The 17,678-nt window shown below is 44.4% G+C and overlaps 1 protein-coding gene across 3 annotated transcripts in view; it reads right to left on the reverse strand.

Annotated features, from left to right (window-relative positions):
* BACH2 (BTB domain and CNC homolog 2) overlaps nt 1-17,678 on the reverse strand; it is a 418,079-nt gene that overhangs the window by 88,464 nt on the left and 311,937 nt on the right. For all 3 annotated transcript variants that reach the window (XM_055136847.1, XM_055136848.1, XM_055136849.1), the window contains one exon: nt 12,607-12,861. In XM_055136847.1, the coding sequence (XP_054992822.1) occupies nt 12,607-12,861 (255 nt within the window). The remainder of the gene's footprint in view (nt 1-12,606; nt 12,862-17,678) is intronic.

Below are 17,678 nucleotides of genomic sequence, written 5' to 3' on the forward strand. Positions count from 1 at the left end.
CCAACCCTTTCTCTAGCCTGTCATTTGGTTCAGCACCAAAACAAACAACAATATAAACATGAAGGCGTTAACACAGGGGGGACAGCAATTCGACTTTCTTTGTTCTTCTAAGAAACAGCCCTTTCTCCCGACAACCATGCACCTTTCCAACGTCTGGCTCTGATCCATTTTATGAAGAAATCCCGGAATCAGTTTCCTAGCTGACCGCTTGTCCAACCAGGTGTTCTCCCCAGAAGAAGGGTCTCTTTCAAAAGCTGCTTGCGTAACTGCACACCCACCCGAAAAGTCAGGGATGCTCCAACAATAGAGCTGAAACCCGAAGCAGTTTGGTGACATTCCAAGTTTTTGAATGGAATGCAAATCCATTAAGATTATTAGGTAACTTTACTGATATCCTCAATGGTTTGCCAAGTGTTGAAGCTGCCAAAGAAAAGACACAATAAAGACCCACTCTTGGATTCCAACTCAAGAGTATTTTGGTGTGGAAACAGTATTTTCTTGTAGCTCATTTAAAACACACACCAGTGCTTTCACCATTTAATTGCAATCTCAGTTTTCAGGAAGCAAAGAGAAATGAGATACATAATCAATGTTTCTCTTCCGTTTCTTCGGCTTTCAGCCTAAATGGTCCTGCGCTTTTATTGGCAAAGTAGGGCAGGTAATAACAGAGAACAAGCGACCTATTCTAAGAAGTACTGGCTCAAGTGGAGTACCCACTACATCATGAGTGAGTCAACCACCTAGTCAAGAGTGATTACTCGGCAATGATGAAGCCAGGCTAATTGGACAGTGGCCGGGTGCCAGCCCATGTTGGCATGACCTACAGTGAGCTTGGCTGACAGCCATCACGTCTTTCTATCACACCTATTTTTTTTTCTGGGGGAGGGTAATCTGGATGGGAAGTTAAAATCGTTTAAAATTCCCTCCCAAGTGCTATTTAACTTCTTATCATGAATTAAAAGTTTAATTAAGGACCCCGTTAAAGGATCTGGTTCTATGATTAAATATGACACAATAATAGTTATGATTACTGATCATATGAGAAACTTTATAGCTCTGAACTTTGTCGTTAAAGCCATTATTAATTTTAACCGAAATAGCTAAGGAACTCTGTGCTAGGGAAAGGAAATGTAGGGGGCATTTAATTCATACACAGAAATGAATGTTAAAATGAAAAGATGCACTGATAACTCATTTTACAGCATTTAAGCCATTTAAAATGTTGACTGTTGTGACAATCTAATATTACAGAGGGGATAGCTAGGTAGGTACAGGGAAAGAAATTCTTAAAGCTGGTTAGAAATCAGATCACTCCTAATTTTTAAATATGTCTGAGTTTTTGTCTACTCAAGTTCTTCTACGTTGCCAAAAGAGGAACACATTTCTGCATGAGTTTCCTTAAATAGATTTACTGGCCTCAGGATTTAAAAACTGTAAGAGGTTTGGAAGCAGCTTATGCATCTCAGTTTTAAAATTAGCTATCACTGTGGCTATTTTCACACCACATTTCCCTTCCTCTGTATCAGCACCGTTGAGCTGCCTTCGGAGATGGAATCACAATAGTATTAACTCCTGCTCGTGGCTTTGTCTTATGGCCCCCTCATTTGATACTGAAGCCCAGATTTCAGGCTGGAAGGCACCTCTGTGTTACTATAAATAAATTCTGCCTTTAGGCGCTTCAAAATTATCAGCACAATTCTAAGACTCGAAAACTTCTTGTTAGCAAGTAGTTGCCTGGAATATTTTGACTTATTATTTATTTGCTATTTTTTTTTTCATCTGCTGCCAAGTCTCACTAATGTAACTTGGAAAATTGCACCATAGTTTTTAATGAGGATTCTGAGGTAAAAGCCATTTCATCAGAGAGACTGTACTTTCCTTTTATGGGAATAATAACACCTTCTGTTTATATAGCACCATCCTTCCAAGAAGTTTAACATATCTCATTTTATTCTTCAAAACAGAGGTCCCGAAAGTCAAGTGATAATCAGTATTGTTACTCGCTGCAGAGTCACACTGAAATTGAGGTCATTAACAATAAAAACGTATATTTTTAAAACTCCTAAACCCTTGTGAAATGATTACAAAGCAATGATCTACATCTTCTAAAATTTGCCAAGCTTCTTTAAGCTATCAAGTAGACCACAGTTTTAAAGCTCTTTAAAACACACAGCTTGTCATGAATTTTTTTTTTTTGAAGGGAGTACTGGTGATTGAACTCAGGGTCTCAGAATTTGAGGCCTGCACTATACCACTGACTACCTCTGCCAACCTCCCAGAACATTTTTGTTTTGTTTTGTTTTGCTCCTGGGCCACACCCGGCAGTACTCAGCGGTCACTCCTGTCTCTGCACTCAGGAATTACTCCTGGCAGTGCTCGGGGACATATGCGATACCGGGAATTGAATCTGGGTCAGCCACATTCAATTCTACCCGCTAGACTATCGCTTCAGCTTCTCCCAAAACATTTCTGAAATGTGAAATGGGAGGGTTCACAAACATGTAGATGAGGAGTGAACTCACTTCTCTTTTGAAACCTGCTGGCTCTCAGTCTGAACTAATCTGCCTCCCATTTTCATGGCCTTTCCCTATATCTCAATCCAAGGATTTCTTCTCTCCCTCTTGCAGAAACATAGAAACTTTCATAGACCAGGAACCTCTAACACAGAATAGGATTTCAGAGATCATCTTATTTTCAGGTAAGGAACTACCATGCTACCTTGAGTCTGCCTATTTAGCCAGCAGATCCCATCTTCTCTTTAATACTCAAGGGCTCTCCGTTGGCAACTGGTCTTCTGTTGCCTATAACATCACTTTCCCAACTCTTTTGAAATGTTCCTCCCATCAGGTTAAATATTAGTCAGCATGATCTAGGTTTTGCTGTGGTAACGAATAAATACCAAATCATAATAGCTTAACGCAAAACTATCTCTCATTTATGTCAGTGTCTGATTTGAGTCAGACGACTCAATAGTGATTTAGTGATATGGGTTGTAGTTCCACCATTGTGAAATGTGATACCGTGACCCAAGTCAGGAAAGAGCAAGAAGAGCATGAAAAACTCAACTGAATTTTAACTACCTCAGACCAGAAGTGACACATTATTTCTTCTCATTGGTACTTCTACTTTCATTGACAAGACTCAGTCACAAAGTACAACTAACTATAAGCTGGGTTTTACCATGTGTCCAGGAAAGAATGAAAAATCAGAATATGGGAAAATACAGATAGTCACCTCAGAGTTCACACATGTTAAAATATCACTATAGTTAAAACAAGTGTTACTCCTATTATCTAGATTTCTCTTCCCCAAATGCCAGCATGACCAGCTCCCTTTCCTCATTTAAGTCTCTACTTCTATCTGGAGAGAGAGCTCATGGGCTAAAGCATGTGCCTTGCATGCACAAGGCCTGGATTCAATCCCTGTATCACATAGTCCCTGAACACCACAGGAGCAACCCTAAGCAATGAGTTGGGAGTAGCTGAAAGTATTGCCAAGTGTGGCCTACTAACAAACACCCTACTCAAAGGTCATCCCTTCAAGATATGGAGGAAAAGGAACCCTTATTCACTGTTGGTGAAAATATAAATTAACTTAGCCTTTCTGAGAAACATTATGGAGATTTTTAGAACAAACAAACAAGAAAACGATCATATGGGGCTGGAGCGATAGCACAGCGGGTAGGGTGTTTGCCTTGCACGCGGCCGACCCGGGTTCGATTCCCAGCATCCCATATGGTCCCCCGAGCACCGCCAGGGATGATTCCTGAGTGCAGAGCCAGGAGTAACCCCTGAGCATCGCCGGGTGTGACCCAAAAAGCAAAAAAAAAAAAAAAAAAAGAAAAAAGAAAAAAAAAGAAAACGATCATATGAGCCAGCAATTTCATTCTTAGGTATCTATTCCATGAACACAAAAACAGTAATTCAAACATCTCTATCTAGATTCACTGCAGTGCTATTCACAATAGCTAAGACCTGGAAACAACCCAAAGGCTCAACAACTGACGAGTGGCTGAAGATGTGGTATATGTACACCATGGAGTATTTCTTGGCTATAAGAGGAGATGAAATCTTGCCTTTTCCAAGAACACAGATGGAACTGGGGAGTATGTCATGCTGAGTGAAATTAATCAGAAGAAAGGCAGATACCAGCTCATACTCAGAGTCAGTACGTAAAGAAACAAAAGCTAGGTAATAATGTCCAATGAAAACTAACTTGTAGAACCTGAGCAGACCTGAGGTCACCTAAAGGAGAGGGAGAGTCATGAAAGGGTCCTACAGTATGTGGTGGAGAGTTACTGACACTTTGGTGGTCAGTATTGTTCGAGAATACTGGATTCCTAAAACATAAATATTTACACCTAGAAAACAATTTTGCCTCTCTCTCTATATATGTTTATATATTAAAAAGGGTTATTCCTAGGAAGATAGTACAAGGGTCAGGACACATACAAGGCCCAGGTTCAATATCTGGTACATGTGATCTCTTGAGTGTCACTTGGTGTGGCCTTGGAAGCCCCTGACCACTGTTGGGTGGCCATGGGAAGTGCCCAGCATCACAGGGCCTGAACAGCTACTCATTCTTGTGAGCTAGCACTGAACAGCTAGCCCATCTGGCCAATTATCATCAGGAGTGGCCCCTAAGTCCCTTGAGTACCACTGGGGCCCCCCACTGTCCCACAAAAGTTATTCCCTCAAGCATGTCTTTTTTGGCCACACTGCTTGTATCTGTACTGTGACATTCCTTAATTCTCCTCTGGTTATTTTCCTCAGTGGAAGATAACCAGTCTAACAGGAACATATCATACTTCTTTAGTTTCTGTCTCCCCACCTCGCTCACTGGAATATAAGCTCTGTTTTGTTCTCGAGGTTCACTCAGCACCTAGAACAGACTTCTGATAGATAGCTGTTGGATAAATGTGTTGGTGAATGAATCCGTTGAATAAACAAGTGAGGAAACTTGCCCGAAGATGCTGACTGGCTTGCTCAAGACCTCACAAGCAGTTAGTGACAAGGCATGGACTGTAGTTCCCCCAGTCCCTCATGGCTGGTGCTTCATGGTGCTTAAAATTTGCTTAGGATTCTTTTTCAGAGTTTTGTGGAGGAGGCCAAAGGGCTGGCTCTGTGCCCTGGGGAGGGTGAGTGCTTTGCTATATATATATTTTTTTTATATATATCTTGGTGATAAGGATAAAGAGCTGGGACCAGAGTGATAGTACAGCAGGTAAAGCCCTTGTCTTGCACATGGTAAACCCAGGTTCGATCCCTGGCATCTCATATGGTCCCCTGAGCACTGCCGGGAGTAATCCCTGAGAACAGAGTCAGGAGGAACCTCTAAGCACAGCTTGGTGTTCCCAAAGCAAACAAAAATAAGTATTTCCAAAAAAGCCTCATCCAGCTCCTCTTCATACCTCTCTTCCCCCTACTTTATTCTTGGGGTTACAATGCTGTTAACATCCTGTGCTATAATATTAAGTATGTTGTATAGTTTTGTGCACTGAGAGGCCTACCCAAGGAGCATCATGCCTGTCTTACTGCTTCTATAACAGATTGAACCTAAACCATCCCAGAGACATGAACAGAAATTTATAGTCTCCAAAAGCTTTCAGACAAGACAATTTCATAATTTCCTTGTGGGCTTCCATGCTGGGCAGTACCGATGCCTTCTTTCACCCTGTGGTTAAGACCTAATAGCATAGACCAGAGAGATAATCCAAAAGGTTGGAGACTGCATGTGCAATGCCCTAAGTTCAGTCCCCAGCATCACATGCTCCCTGAGCACTGGGTCTGAGCAGGACTGAGCTACTAGGCTTGAGTGTCTAAATGTAGGCTTATACTGAAGGCCTCTGGAAATTTCAAGCACTGCTGGGGAGGTTCTTATTCTCTCTCCTACAAAAAAAGAGACTTAGGGGGCTGAACCTCACCTATAGCTGACTGTACTGTACCCCAGTATCCCATACAGTTCCCTGAGCCCCACCGGGAGAGATTCCAGAGTGCTGAGATAAGAGTAAGGCCTGAACTCCCCAGGTGTGCCCCCAACTAAAAAAAAGTCAAATAAATAAAAACACAGAGAGAGAGACAGCAAGAGAGACAGAGAAAGAGTGAGAGAGCAAGAGCGAGTGTGTGTGTGTGTGTGTGTGTGTGTGTGTTAGAGAGAGAGAGAGAGAGAGAGAGAGAGAGAGAGAGAGAGAGAGAGAGAGAGAGAGAGAGAGAGTGTTTTATCCAGAAGCCTTCTGGGTGCATTTTTCTATTTATTTAGGCTGAAAAAAATAAGATCTGCTCTAAAATGCTGAGATAAAGAAAAGAAAAAGCAAAGGGTAGTGACAGAGACCAGTGAATAGAAGTCTGAAGCATATTTATAGCTAGGAAGATCCACCTGAAGGGACACTGCTGGCCCTGACCCTAAAGCTTTCCTGCATGAACCCCTCCCCTTCTACGGAGGGTGAAAAGATGCAGGAAAACCCCAAGGAAAAACAGCAGTCTTGGTAATGGCTTCTATCCCCCTGATTTTTATTACTGGTTGATTTATTCCCACAAATAAAACCTCACCTACTTAATAGCTGTGCTGTTTTGATGCATTATCTATCACAATGGTTACCACCACCAAACAAATGAATATATCACTTATCTATCCTCCTTAGCATTTTGTTATGAGGTGGGAACATCTGAGACCTATGCTTTCTGAATATTTCAGAAATGTAACAGATTAAAAAGATAACATTATTGGGGGCACAGCAATAGTATAGCGAGTAGGTGCCTGCCTGGCACACGGCCAACTTGGGTTTGAAATATTGGCATCCCATATGTTACTCCAGGCCTGCCAGGAGTGATCCCTGAGTGAAGAGACAGGAGTAAGCCCTGAGCACCGCTTCCGGGTGGAGCCCCAAAACTAAAACAGATAACATTATTATTAACAACCATGTCAATCATGCTGTACTGAGGTTTCCAGAATGTGTTCATTTTACAACTGAAAGTTTGTGCCCTTTGATCAGTATCTCCTTTGCTTTCTTACCCCTCAGTCTCTGGTATTACTCTTCTGTTTGCTATTACTATGAGTCTGACATTTTTCAGATGCCACTTTTAAGTGGTATCATGCAATATATGTCTGTCTCATTTATCACTACCAATTAATTTTTTATGGTTTTGGGGCCACATCTGGCAGTGCTCAGGGTTTATTGCTCATTCTGTGCTCAGGGGTCCTTTCTGGTGAAACCTGGGGTGGGGGGCTTCTGGCTTATTTTATTTTGAACAATGTTCCCCAGGTTTATCCACGGTGCTACAAATAGCAGAATTTTCTTCTTAAGACAATAAATATTTCACAGTATATATTACATACATATATCCTAGTGTATATATTCCACATTTTCTCTGTGCAGACATCTGCCACTAGATGCTTCAGTTATTTCCATGATTTGGGTTCTGTGAATAATGCAACAGTAAACAGAGAAATGCAGTTATTTCCTCCAGACAGTGATTTTATTTCCTGAAAGTGGAATCGTTGAACTTCCAATTATAGATGACAGTTATAGTTTTAATCTTTTGAGCAGTCTCCACATTGTTTTCCACAACATCTGCACGATTTCTAGTCCCACCAATTTCCATTCCCAGCATACTAGGGCTCTGTTCCCCAACATCCTCACTAACTCTTGTTATCTTTTTTTTTTTTTTGCTTTTTGGGTCACACCCAGCGATGCTCAGGGGTTACTCTCCTGGATTTGCACTCAGGAATTACTCCTGGTGGTGCTTGGGGGACCATATGGGATGCCAGGGATCGAACCTGGGTCGGCCATGTGCAAGGCAAACGCCCTACCTGCTGTGCTATCGCTCCTGCCCCAAACTCTTGTTATCTTTGGGTTTTTGAGTAACAGACATTGGCCATAACTTCTCTTCAGCTGGTCTTCTAGCATTCTGAGAGAGCGCTAAGTTGTTCCCCAAGAAGACAGTTGGGATAGAGAAGGAACCACTATGACAATGATAGTTGGAAATGATCACTCTGGATAAGAACTGCGTGCTGAAAGTAGGTAAAGGAACAAACATGATAGATAACCTTTTGGTATCTATATTGCAAACCATAATGCCCGAAAGGAGAGGAAAAAAGAAAAACACTGTTTGCCACAGAGGCAGGCTGGGGCCGGGGGTGGATGGTGGGAGGAAAGCTGGGGACATTGGTGGTGGAAAATGTGCACTGGTGGAGGGATGGGTGTTGGATCATTGTATGACTGAAACCCAATCATGAACAGCTTTATAACTGTACCTCACGGTGATTCAATTTAAAAAAAAATTGAGGTTGATGGGCAAGCCCACTTGGCTTCGAATCTCTTGGGAAAAAGCACACCCTGTTTACCTTCTGTACCCCTACCCTACCTGCTGTGAAGACTGCATTTCCTGACTGTGGTACCATTTCTGCCATGGTATGTTCTCAAACAGTCTCCAAGGCCATATTTCAGGGGGTGTCTGTTGAGACAGCGTGAATCCTAGCAAGTAGTTAGAGAATGTCCTTGAAGTACTGTGTCATTGCCCATCTCTTAGTACAAAAGGACACTTAGTGATTATAAATTAAAAAGGCTGTCATTATTTAACAGAAGTCCTAAGATCCACTGCTTTATTTTCTACTATTTACGAACACACATGTACTGGGTGCTTTTCAATGGGGGAGCCAATATAAATCCTGTCACTGTCATCGCGTTGCTCATCAAATTGTTTGAGCAGGCACCAGGAATGTCTCCATTGTGAGATTTGCTGTTACTGTGTTTGGCATATCTGATACGCCACAGGTCGCTTGCAAGGCTCTGCCGTGTGGGTGGGATACTCTTGGTAGCTTGCCGGGCTCTCCGAGAGGAGTGGAGGAATCGAACCTGGGTCGGCTGTGTGCAAGGCAAATGCCCTACTGCTGTGCTATCACTCCAGCCCAATATAAATCCTAGGGATGGCTAGTCCATTTTCGGTGGGAGGGGAAAAAAATCAAGCAAGATAATTTAGTAACTGCTTGGGAAGAAGAAGGTGAAGGAAGAAGGAAGAAGAAGAATCTAGAAAGAAGGTGGCTTCGGTTCTCTCTTTCAGCTCTTTCAGACCAGAGGCTACACTGGGTACTGCATGAAGCTCTGATTTGCTCCTTGAGCACCAGGACCCAGGATTTTGGGTAGAATTGCCCAACTACTGGATACAAGCTGGAGGGCACAGCTGAGTCTGGCTAAAAGGATCAACTAGGGAAGTGCAGAGGACAGTGGCTTGCAGCTGGAAGGAGGAGCTTTGAGACTCAACCAAGTTCCCTTCCTGACATGTCCAGCAGCTGGCTGGTGGCTGGCAAGGGAGTGTGGAGGTGGTCAAGCAGGAGCAAGGCTAAGAAGGGCCAGAAGTTGATCTGAATTTGGTGGTAGGATTATAATGAAGATTAAAGATTTCCAAGGAAGGAATCAAGTGCCTTCCCCCCTCCCCCCTTCACATCATCTGAACTAAACACCAATTAGTTCCAGACAGCTTCTTTTCCATGGCAATGGTTGGGCTGTTTGTTCATTTGCCACTTAATTCACATTCTATGAAGTAATTCACCAAGCTCAGGGGACAATGACCGAAGAGCCAGCAAGGAAGTTTCAGTGTGCCCACAGCCCTGCGAGAAGACAATGGCTGGCACCCAGGGCTGCAGGCGGCTCAGCGCAGAGCTGAGAGAGGGGGGCTCAGAAACAATGACAAACCCAGCCGGTGCCTCCGAATACAAAGGGGAAGGGCACTGAGACCACCTCAAAAGTGCCACTGGCAAGAAATGGAGATCGAGGTGACTGGCAAATGGCTTCCTAGTGCACAGAGGGAAAAAAATCCAGTGGTTCCACCAGGAGGAACTGGTTCCCAGTGTTTCAAGGGGTTGGGAATGCTGATGACAGAGGTTCAATAATCATTTTTTAGGGTTATATGAAAATCAGATTCTCACAGCACAATCTCACTGTAAGAGAGTACAAACAATGACACAGGTCAAATAAATGGCTGTGTGATGTCCGGAGAGCGTGTCTCTTCATTTAAAGATACAGTGTAAGTGGGGGGGGGGAAGCTCTGATGGCTGGAGCATAACCACTGCGAAGCCTTCGAAGTAGGTGGTGCCTTGAGCACAACCATATCACGTGTGGCCTAAATAACCTCCACACAGAAAAAGTGAGAAATCGCCTGGGGCCAAGGAAGTGATATTAAGGGATTTGATTTAAAATGCAACTTTTGGGATAAGTCAGATACACACACAAACACATATATGCATACATGTACATATATGTTTACATGTATGCATATACACACATATATATCTATCTTTGAGTTTATATATTTATTATATATATCTATATATCTGAGTTTCCTTTAACTTACTGCTCTGGTATATAATTCAAGGACTTGGGGATTTCAGCACTTAAAAAAATTATTTCTTGGGTCACACCTGGCAGTTCTCAGGGATTACTCTTGCCTGTACACTCAGGCATCACTCCATGTGGGGCTCAGGGGTGACAGGGGTATCAGGGATTGAGCCCAGGTTGGCCTTGTGCAAGACAAGCATCATATTCACTGTTCTATGTCTTCAGCCTGTGAATTTTCAGTCTTCCTACAGGTAAGAAGGGAGGGGGGCGGCTGGGGACCCTCAGGCTCCGTCCCTTCTGTCTAGTTTACCTGTTCATTGTTTTCCTGTTGCCTCTGGATGCCTTCCTGTGAAGCGGGTGAACAGGTCCCCCCACCCCCATCCCTTGCTATCCTGACATTGATCATTTCTGTTCTTGTCAGGCTCCCCGTCCTCCCTCCCCCCCCCCCCCCCCGCCCCCCGCCGCCTTTGGGTTTGTGACCCAGTGCTGAATGATACTTGAAACCATTAGCACCTGAGAGCAGGGGAACAGGGCCACAGGTGTCTGTCAGGGTTGCTCTGAGCAGCCCTTCACTGTACAACTCAATTGCCAGCCTCATGCACGATGGTTGTGACTTGTTCCCTGTATCCCCGCACAGCTGTTGGTGGGACTCCCAGAGCTGCACTCTGCTGCTGCCTAAGGAATGATCTGAGCCTTGAATACAAGTCAAAGCTGAAGCAGGCATCTGGCAAACAGCAAAAGGGGACCCCCCTCCCCATCCCCATGGCAATGACTTTTTGGGAAGTAATAAAACCAATGAGTCCTAAGGCTACCAGGGTCACCTTGAGGACACAGACACTAAGGCCTGGCTAAACCTTTACCTGGCCCAGAACAGACCCAGACCAGGCTGGCTTCCAGTCTGAGAAATGCTATGGAAGGAACAAAGACCAGGGCAGGAATGTCAAAGAAGACCATTAAAGGCTCCAAATTTTTCCCTTTCGCAACCACCCTAGCAATGAACTCTTACCCAGGTAGAAAGCCCCATAGGGGCAGCTTGGGAGAAACCCCTACACAAGCCAATTTAGAACAAAGAAGCACACACAGGTGTGGCCTGGGTACATGGTACCAGGGCACACGTCACTTGCATCTCCCCTCCTGAGGTATGTACTTTTGTGTTATGTATGTGCTCTTGAGAACATTCCTCTTTCTTTTTCTTTCCCCTCTCTTCCTTTCCTCAGAACGTGCAAATAAAACTGGTTTTTTACTTCACTGTTAATTTCCTGAAATTCTTTTCTGTGTGGGACAGGCAAGGACCCAGAAGTGCTGGGTAAGGTCTAGGATTGACTTGACTTTCCTGCAAAAAGCAAGGCTTACAGCAGACTCCTATCGGTATAGGATTCCCCAGACATTGCCAGGGTGGCAGACGTGGAAAGAGAGAAGGCAGATGGCCCTCTTGAGGCTACTGCCTCTCTCCTCCCTACTTCACTAAAGCTATCCAGCATCAAAGCTATCCAGTGTTACCTTTAGCCCCTAGAAAATGAGGGAAGTCAGGAGGAGAGATGAGGAGTCGCAGAGCATAAGGGAGGACCAGCAGAAGGGCCTGCTGCCGCCAACCCCTTCCTTTTGAGCTCCTGCAGCTCAAACCTTCCACGTGGGTGTCATTTCTGGACAGAACAGGTCCAGCTCCTCATGTCCTCGCAGTACTCGAATGACTGGACTCCCTAGAGTCATCGAGAAACCTTGAGTAGGGTATTTCAGCAATGGTGAGAAAAGCAAGTTCATGCTTCATAGAATCTTGCTATGTGAACTCTGGAAATCACTGATTTTAACAGTCCTCCCGGCCCCCCCAGTGATGAAGCTGCTGTGAGGACTTTCATGCTGCTTCTCTCAGGGGGAACTCGAGTGATTCTTCACCTGGAAGGGGAAAAAAGAGTAGCCACCTGCCCTGAGTGATTCAGATCCCACTTCGAGGACACCACCACCGCCACCCAACTCCGTGTGAATCACTTGGAGCCTGCGAGGCAGGTGGACGAGAAACTTCGAGTGCCCGAGAGCCACAGGTGAGGTTTGTTTCCCCGAAAGACAGACGTCATGCTTCAGAGTCATGCCTCGGAGACTCGAAGTGCCTCAAATCGAAACTGGCTCTGCCGCAGACCTCATGTGTGGGTGACATGGACTTCAGCCCCCGAATGGGGATGTGGCACAGGGTCTACCTTCCAGCTCTGACTCAGCCCATTATGCCCAAGTCAATAAGCCCCAAGCAACAACCACATAAACAGACCCGACGACCGTACCTCCTCAGGCAAGCTGACCACCAAGTCATTTTTCGTCTGTCCGACGAGCGCCTGCCAGAAATATTCACTGCATGCGGCCAGCACAGCCCGGTGGGCCCGGAACTCCTTCCTCTCCACAATGAGAGTCACGTCACAGAGAATATCCTTTTTCCGCTGGTCATTGAGGCCCAGGAGGATGTTGGTACAGTGAACTGTGGACTCATACACATACATGGGGGAGTCAGGCTTCTCATCCACAGACATGCCGTTGACACCCTGCAAGAGAGACAGGCCGGGTCAGAGAGAAGATGGGAGAGAACGTGCCCGCCTCCTGCAGCTCCCGCCATGAGCTGCTCAGCAGCACGTGCATGCTCCTTCAAAATACACACTTATATTTAAAAAAAATTATTATTGAATCACCATGCGATACAGTTACAAGCTTTCATGTTTGAGTTTCAATCATACAATGATCAGACTCCCATCCCTCCACCAGTGCACATTCTCCACCACCAATCGCTCCCGTATACCACCCCCTCCAACCTCACCCCTCCCCCTGCCTCTGTGGCAGACAATTTCCCCCACACTCTTTCTCTACTTTTGGGCATTATGGTCTGCATTACAGATATTGAGAGGTTATCATGTTTGGTCCTTTATCTACTTTCAGCACACATCTCCTATCCCGAATGATTCCTCCAACCATCATTCCTTCTCTATCCCAGCTGTCTTCTCCCCCAGTTTATGAGGCAGGCTTCCAACTATGGAGCAATATTCCTGGCCCTTGTGTCTACTGACCTTGGGTGTCTGTCTCACATTATGTTATTCTATACTCCACAAATGAGTGCAGTCCTTCTATGTCTGTCCCTCTCTTTCTGACTCATTTCATTTAGTATTTCACTCTCCATATCCATCCACTTATAAGCAAGTTTCATGACTTCATCTCTCCTAACAGAATACATGTTCATTTGAGTTCTTGTTGGTTTTTCTTCTTTTTTGGAGGGGCCCCTCAGTGGAGCTACACCTAGCAGGGCTCAGGAGGCCACACTGTGTCAGAGATTGACATTCAGGTTGTGAGCATGTGCTCCAGCCCTTGATCTATGTCGCCAGCTCCCAGAACATGTGCCTGGAAAGTCATATCCATTGACTTACCCTTATTGTGTCCTTTTACAGTAACCCCAGTTACAGAGCCAGGTCATTTAAAAAAATTTATTTTTATTTTTCAAATTTTACTTATTTTATTTTAAAGTTTTTTGGCATGAGAGAATTTTGTTAACAATTTTATTAATGATATCCTAGTGACAATACAATATTCCATTGTATTATGGAAATATAAATATTTCTCAATGCAAGTAAAGTATATTTGGGTAAACTTCAGGGCATAATATATTATTTGGTAAGAACTGAAAGAACTTAACAGTCTAGTTCAAATTCCCAGAGGAAAACTGTCTCTCCTATTCCAGTTACTTGTTTTCTTTTTCTTTATTTAATTGAATCACCATGAGATATAGTTACAAAGCTTTCATGATTGAGTTTCAGCCATACAATGACTGAACACCCATCCCTCGACCAGTGTATATTTCCCACCACCAATGTCCCCAGTATCCCTCCCACTATCCCCACCACACCCCACCCACTGCCTCTATGGCAGACCATTTCCTTCTTACTCTCTCTACTTTTTTAAAAAATTAATTTATTTTTTAATTAGCGAATCACCGTGAGGGTACAGTTACAGATTTATACATTTTTGTGCTCATGTTTCCCTCATACAAAGTTCGAGAGCCCATTCCTTCACTAGTGCCCATTCTCCACCACAAATAAACCCAGCATCCCTACCACCACCCCCAGCTCTACTTTTGGGCATCATGGTTTGCAATACAGATACTGAGAAGCCATCATATTTGGTCGTTTAACTACCTTCAGCACACCGTTCCCTCCTGAGCGATCCCTCCAACCATCATTGACTTAGTAAAAGCCAGTCTTTTAATAGAACATTTAAAACATTTACATGCTTTTTTTTTCCCGGGTGGGCACCCCTGTCATTGGACACATCTATAGTATATGTGGTGATGGGGATACAACTGAGACTGGCAATGTGCAAGGCCAGTACCTACCCCCCTGGACTATTTCTCCAGCCGCCAACCACAAGTATTCTTATTTTTCTATTTTTTTTCTGTTTTTGAGTCACACTGAGCAATGCTCAGGGGGTACTCCTGTCTCTGAACTCACAAACCATTCCTGATGGTACTCGGGGGACCATATGGGATGCAGGAGATCAAACCTGGGTCATCTGTGTGCAAGGCAAGTGCCTTACACTCTGTAGTATTGCTCTGGCCCCACAAATCACTTGTATCACTTGTCATCCCGTTGATCATTGATTTGTTTGAGTGGGCACTAGTAATGTCTCCATTCGAGCCTGTCTTCTGCTAGTGTCGCCCAGTGGCGTCTGCTCGCTCCAGGAACATGAAGAGCCTTAAACTGTTCATTCAGGGTCTTGATGAAGTCTGACCATCTCATAGGTGGGAGGCCATGCGGTCTTTTGATGTCCTGTGGAATCCAGTCAGTAACAGCTCTAGTCCAGTGGTTGTCTCTAAATCGAATTATGTGTCAAGCCCATCTGATTTTCAATGCCTTGGCAAACAAGACAGCGTCCCTGATTCTTGTCACTTAAGTGAAATGTGATACTCTAAGCATAGCTCTTTCAATTCCTCTTTGGGATACCTGAATAGCGTTCTCATCCTGTTTCCATAGGGCGAAGGTCTCTGAGGTGTATGTTAGTGCAGGAAGAACAGTGGAGTTGAAAAGATGTGCCTGGAGCTAGAGTTTTTTTGTCCTCTTAGCCACTTCTTCGACGCTCTTGGAGGCGTTCACGTTGCTCTCTTCCTCCTGTGCAGTTCAGGTGCCAGGTCGATTGTCATGTTGAGTTCTTGACCTAGGTACACATAACTGCTGCATTCAGAGATGTTTGTTCTGTTGAGGGCAAATGGAACACCAGGAAATAGTCCGTTTCTCATGAACATTGTCTTGTGAGATTCAGCTGCAGACCGACCTTTCCACACTCAACGGTTGAAGTCAGTCAGCATTTGTGCTGCTTAGCTGATATTTGGTGTTATTAGAATGATGTCATCAGCAAAGTGGAGGTGGTGTACTTGCCGACCATCTATCTTCACTCCCATTCCAGTCGTCGCATGTTCTTGAGGGTGGTACTGAAGAGTTTTGGTGAAATGGTGTCCCCCTGCCAAAGCCCTCTCTTTATGTCGATCTGTAGAATGGTGAGATCCTGGCGGTGAATCTGTAATACAGCTCATGGAGGATCCTGATGTACTGAGTTTGAACGCCTTGTTTGGCTAGGGCTTTGATGACCGCTTCAGTCTCAACAGAATCAAAGGCCTTCTTTAAATCAATGAACATTAGACAGAGCGGCATTTTGAACTCTTGTGAAACCTCAATGAGCTTGGTCACCGTATGGATATGGTCGATCGTGCTGAATCCTTTTCGGAACCTGACTTCTCGCACGGCTGTCCTTCATCTAGAGTTCTGCCAATCCTATTCAGGATGACTCGAGTGAATAACTTGTAGACAACAGACAACAGGCAGATCAGGCAATGGTTGACGATGTCATGGGTGTCTCTTTTCTTGTACAACAGGATGGTCCTGCTGGTTTTCCATTGGGACAGAACCTTGCATTAAGACAGGTAGCGTGTGAAGAGCCGAGCCATTGTACTGACGAGTATTAGCAGCAGATTCTTCAGGTGTTCGGGTCTGACCTTGTCTGGACCGGGTGCTGTACGCTTCTTTACCGATGAAATGGTGTGTCAGATTTTGGAAGGGAGAATGCTGGGAACGATATATCCATCTTGTGGAATTTTGTATGTGGGAAGGTGGACGTGGCTATCAAAGAGGTCTGAGTAGAAGTCGTGGATAACCTTTTCCATTGTCCTTCCGGAAGATGTGATAGATCCATCAGGACGTCGAAGGGCAGTCATCTTGGTCTTATAGTTGGCGGAGGACAGGAGGGTGTTGCAAATACTTTTCCCGGCTTTTCCCGCATTGGCCAACACTGCTGTTCTTCTCTCTTTGAGGTCTTCCTTTATCGATTTTCTGCACAGCTTTGTGAGCTTGGACTTTAGCTTGTGATTGCCTCAGGCTCACGCCAGACCATGTTCGTGAATGAGCTCGAGAGTTTCTGAAGACAGGCGACTTTTTGTGGCTTTCCCTCTCTCTGCATTTCTCGCATGATATGGAGGTGCTGAACCAGTTGATCGTATTGGAGTCTCCTGGTGGACAGTTCCACAACAAAACTGACCACATCATATTCAATAACAGTTTTGCCTGAATGATGTCGCTGTTGTCCCAAAATTCCAAATGGGGTCAGACCACCGTCTCCTTCGTGTGAAATTCTACTTCATGGAGTGGGGAGAAAGGGCTGCAAAGTTTAAGAAGAGAACTCCCAGAACAGCCACCAACTGGGAGCTCTTTGGCACCATTGCAGTAATATGGGAAGATCCGTCATTGACAACATTGACAAGGCCCCACAAATATTTTTTTTTTATTCGTTCACTTGGCAAATATTTACTGCTCAATTTCTCTACAGCAAGCATTAGGCTAAACAGTAGGAACTTCTACTATCATGGAGTTTACACACAAGTGTGGGAATTCAGTGGTTACAGACTATTGCTAGGGAATATGAGAGAGAAAAAAAACCCTTAGGCTCTTAAAAAGTACTACAGCTTGATTCTTCAGTAAGAGAGCTCAGTGGTAGAATGGCTTGGCATCAGGGCACTTGTCTTGTATATATGAGGCCCTGACTGTAATTCCTGATACTCCAAAAATTTATGAATTTTTTTGGGGGGTCTATACCTGAAGATATTTAGGGCTTATTCCTAGTTTGGTGCTCAAGGATCACTCCCAGCAGGGTCAGGGGAGCACTTGGGGTGCTGGAGATTAAACCTGGATTAGTCTTGTGGAAAGCAAGCGTCTTATCTGTATTATCTTTCTGGCCCAACAGTTTTAGTATTAACTATTAATATATACGCATATACACTTCAAAACGTGATAGTTTGATTTTGTTAGCTGACCGAAAAGAAACTTGCATGTAT

The sequence above is a fragment of the Sorex araneus genome, chromosome 4, assembly GCF_027595985.1.
Source record: "Sorex araneus isolate mSorAra2 chromosome 4, mSorAra2.pri, whole genome shotgun sequence".
In the NCBI taxonomy this organism is placed as follows: Eukaryota; Metazoa; Chordata; class Mammalia; order Eulipotyphla; family Soricidae; genus Sorex; species Sorex araneus.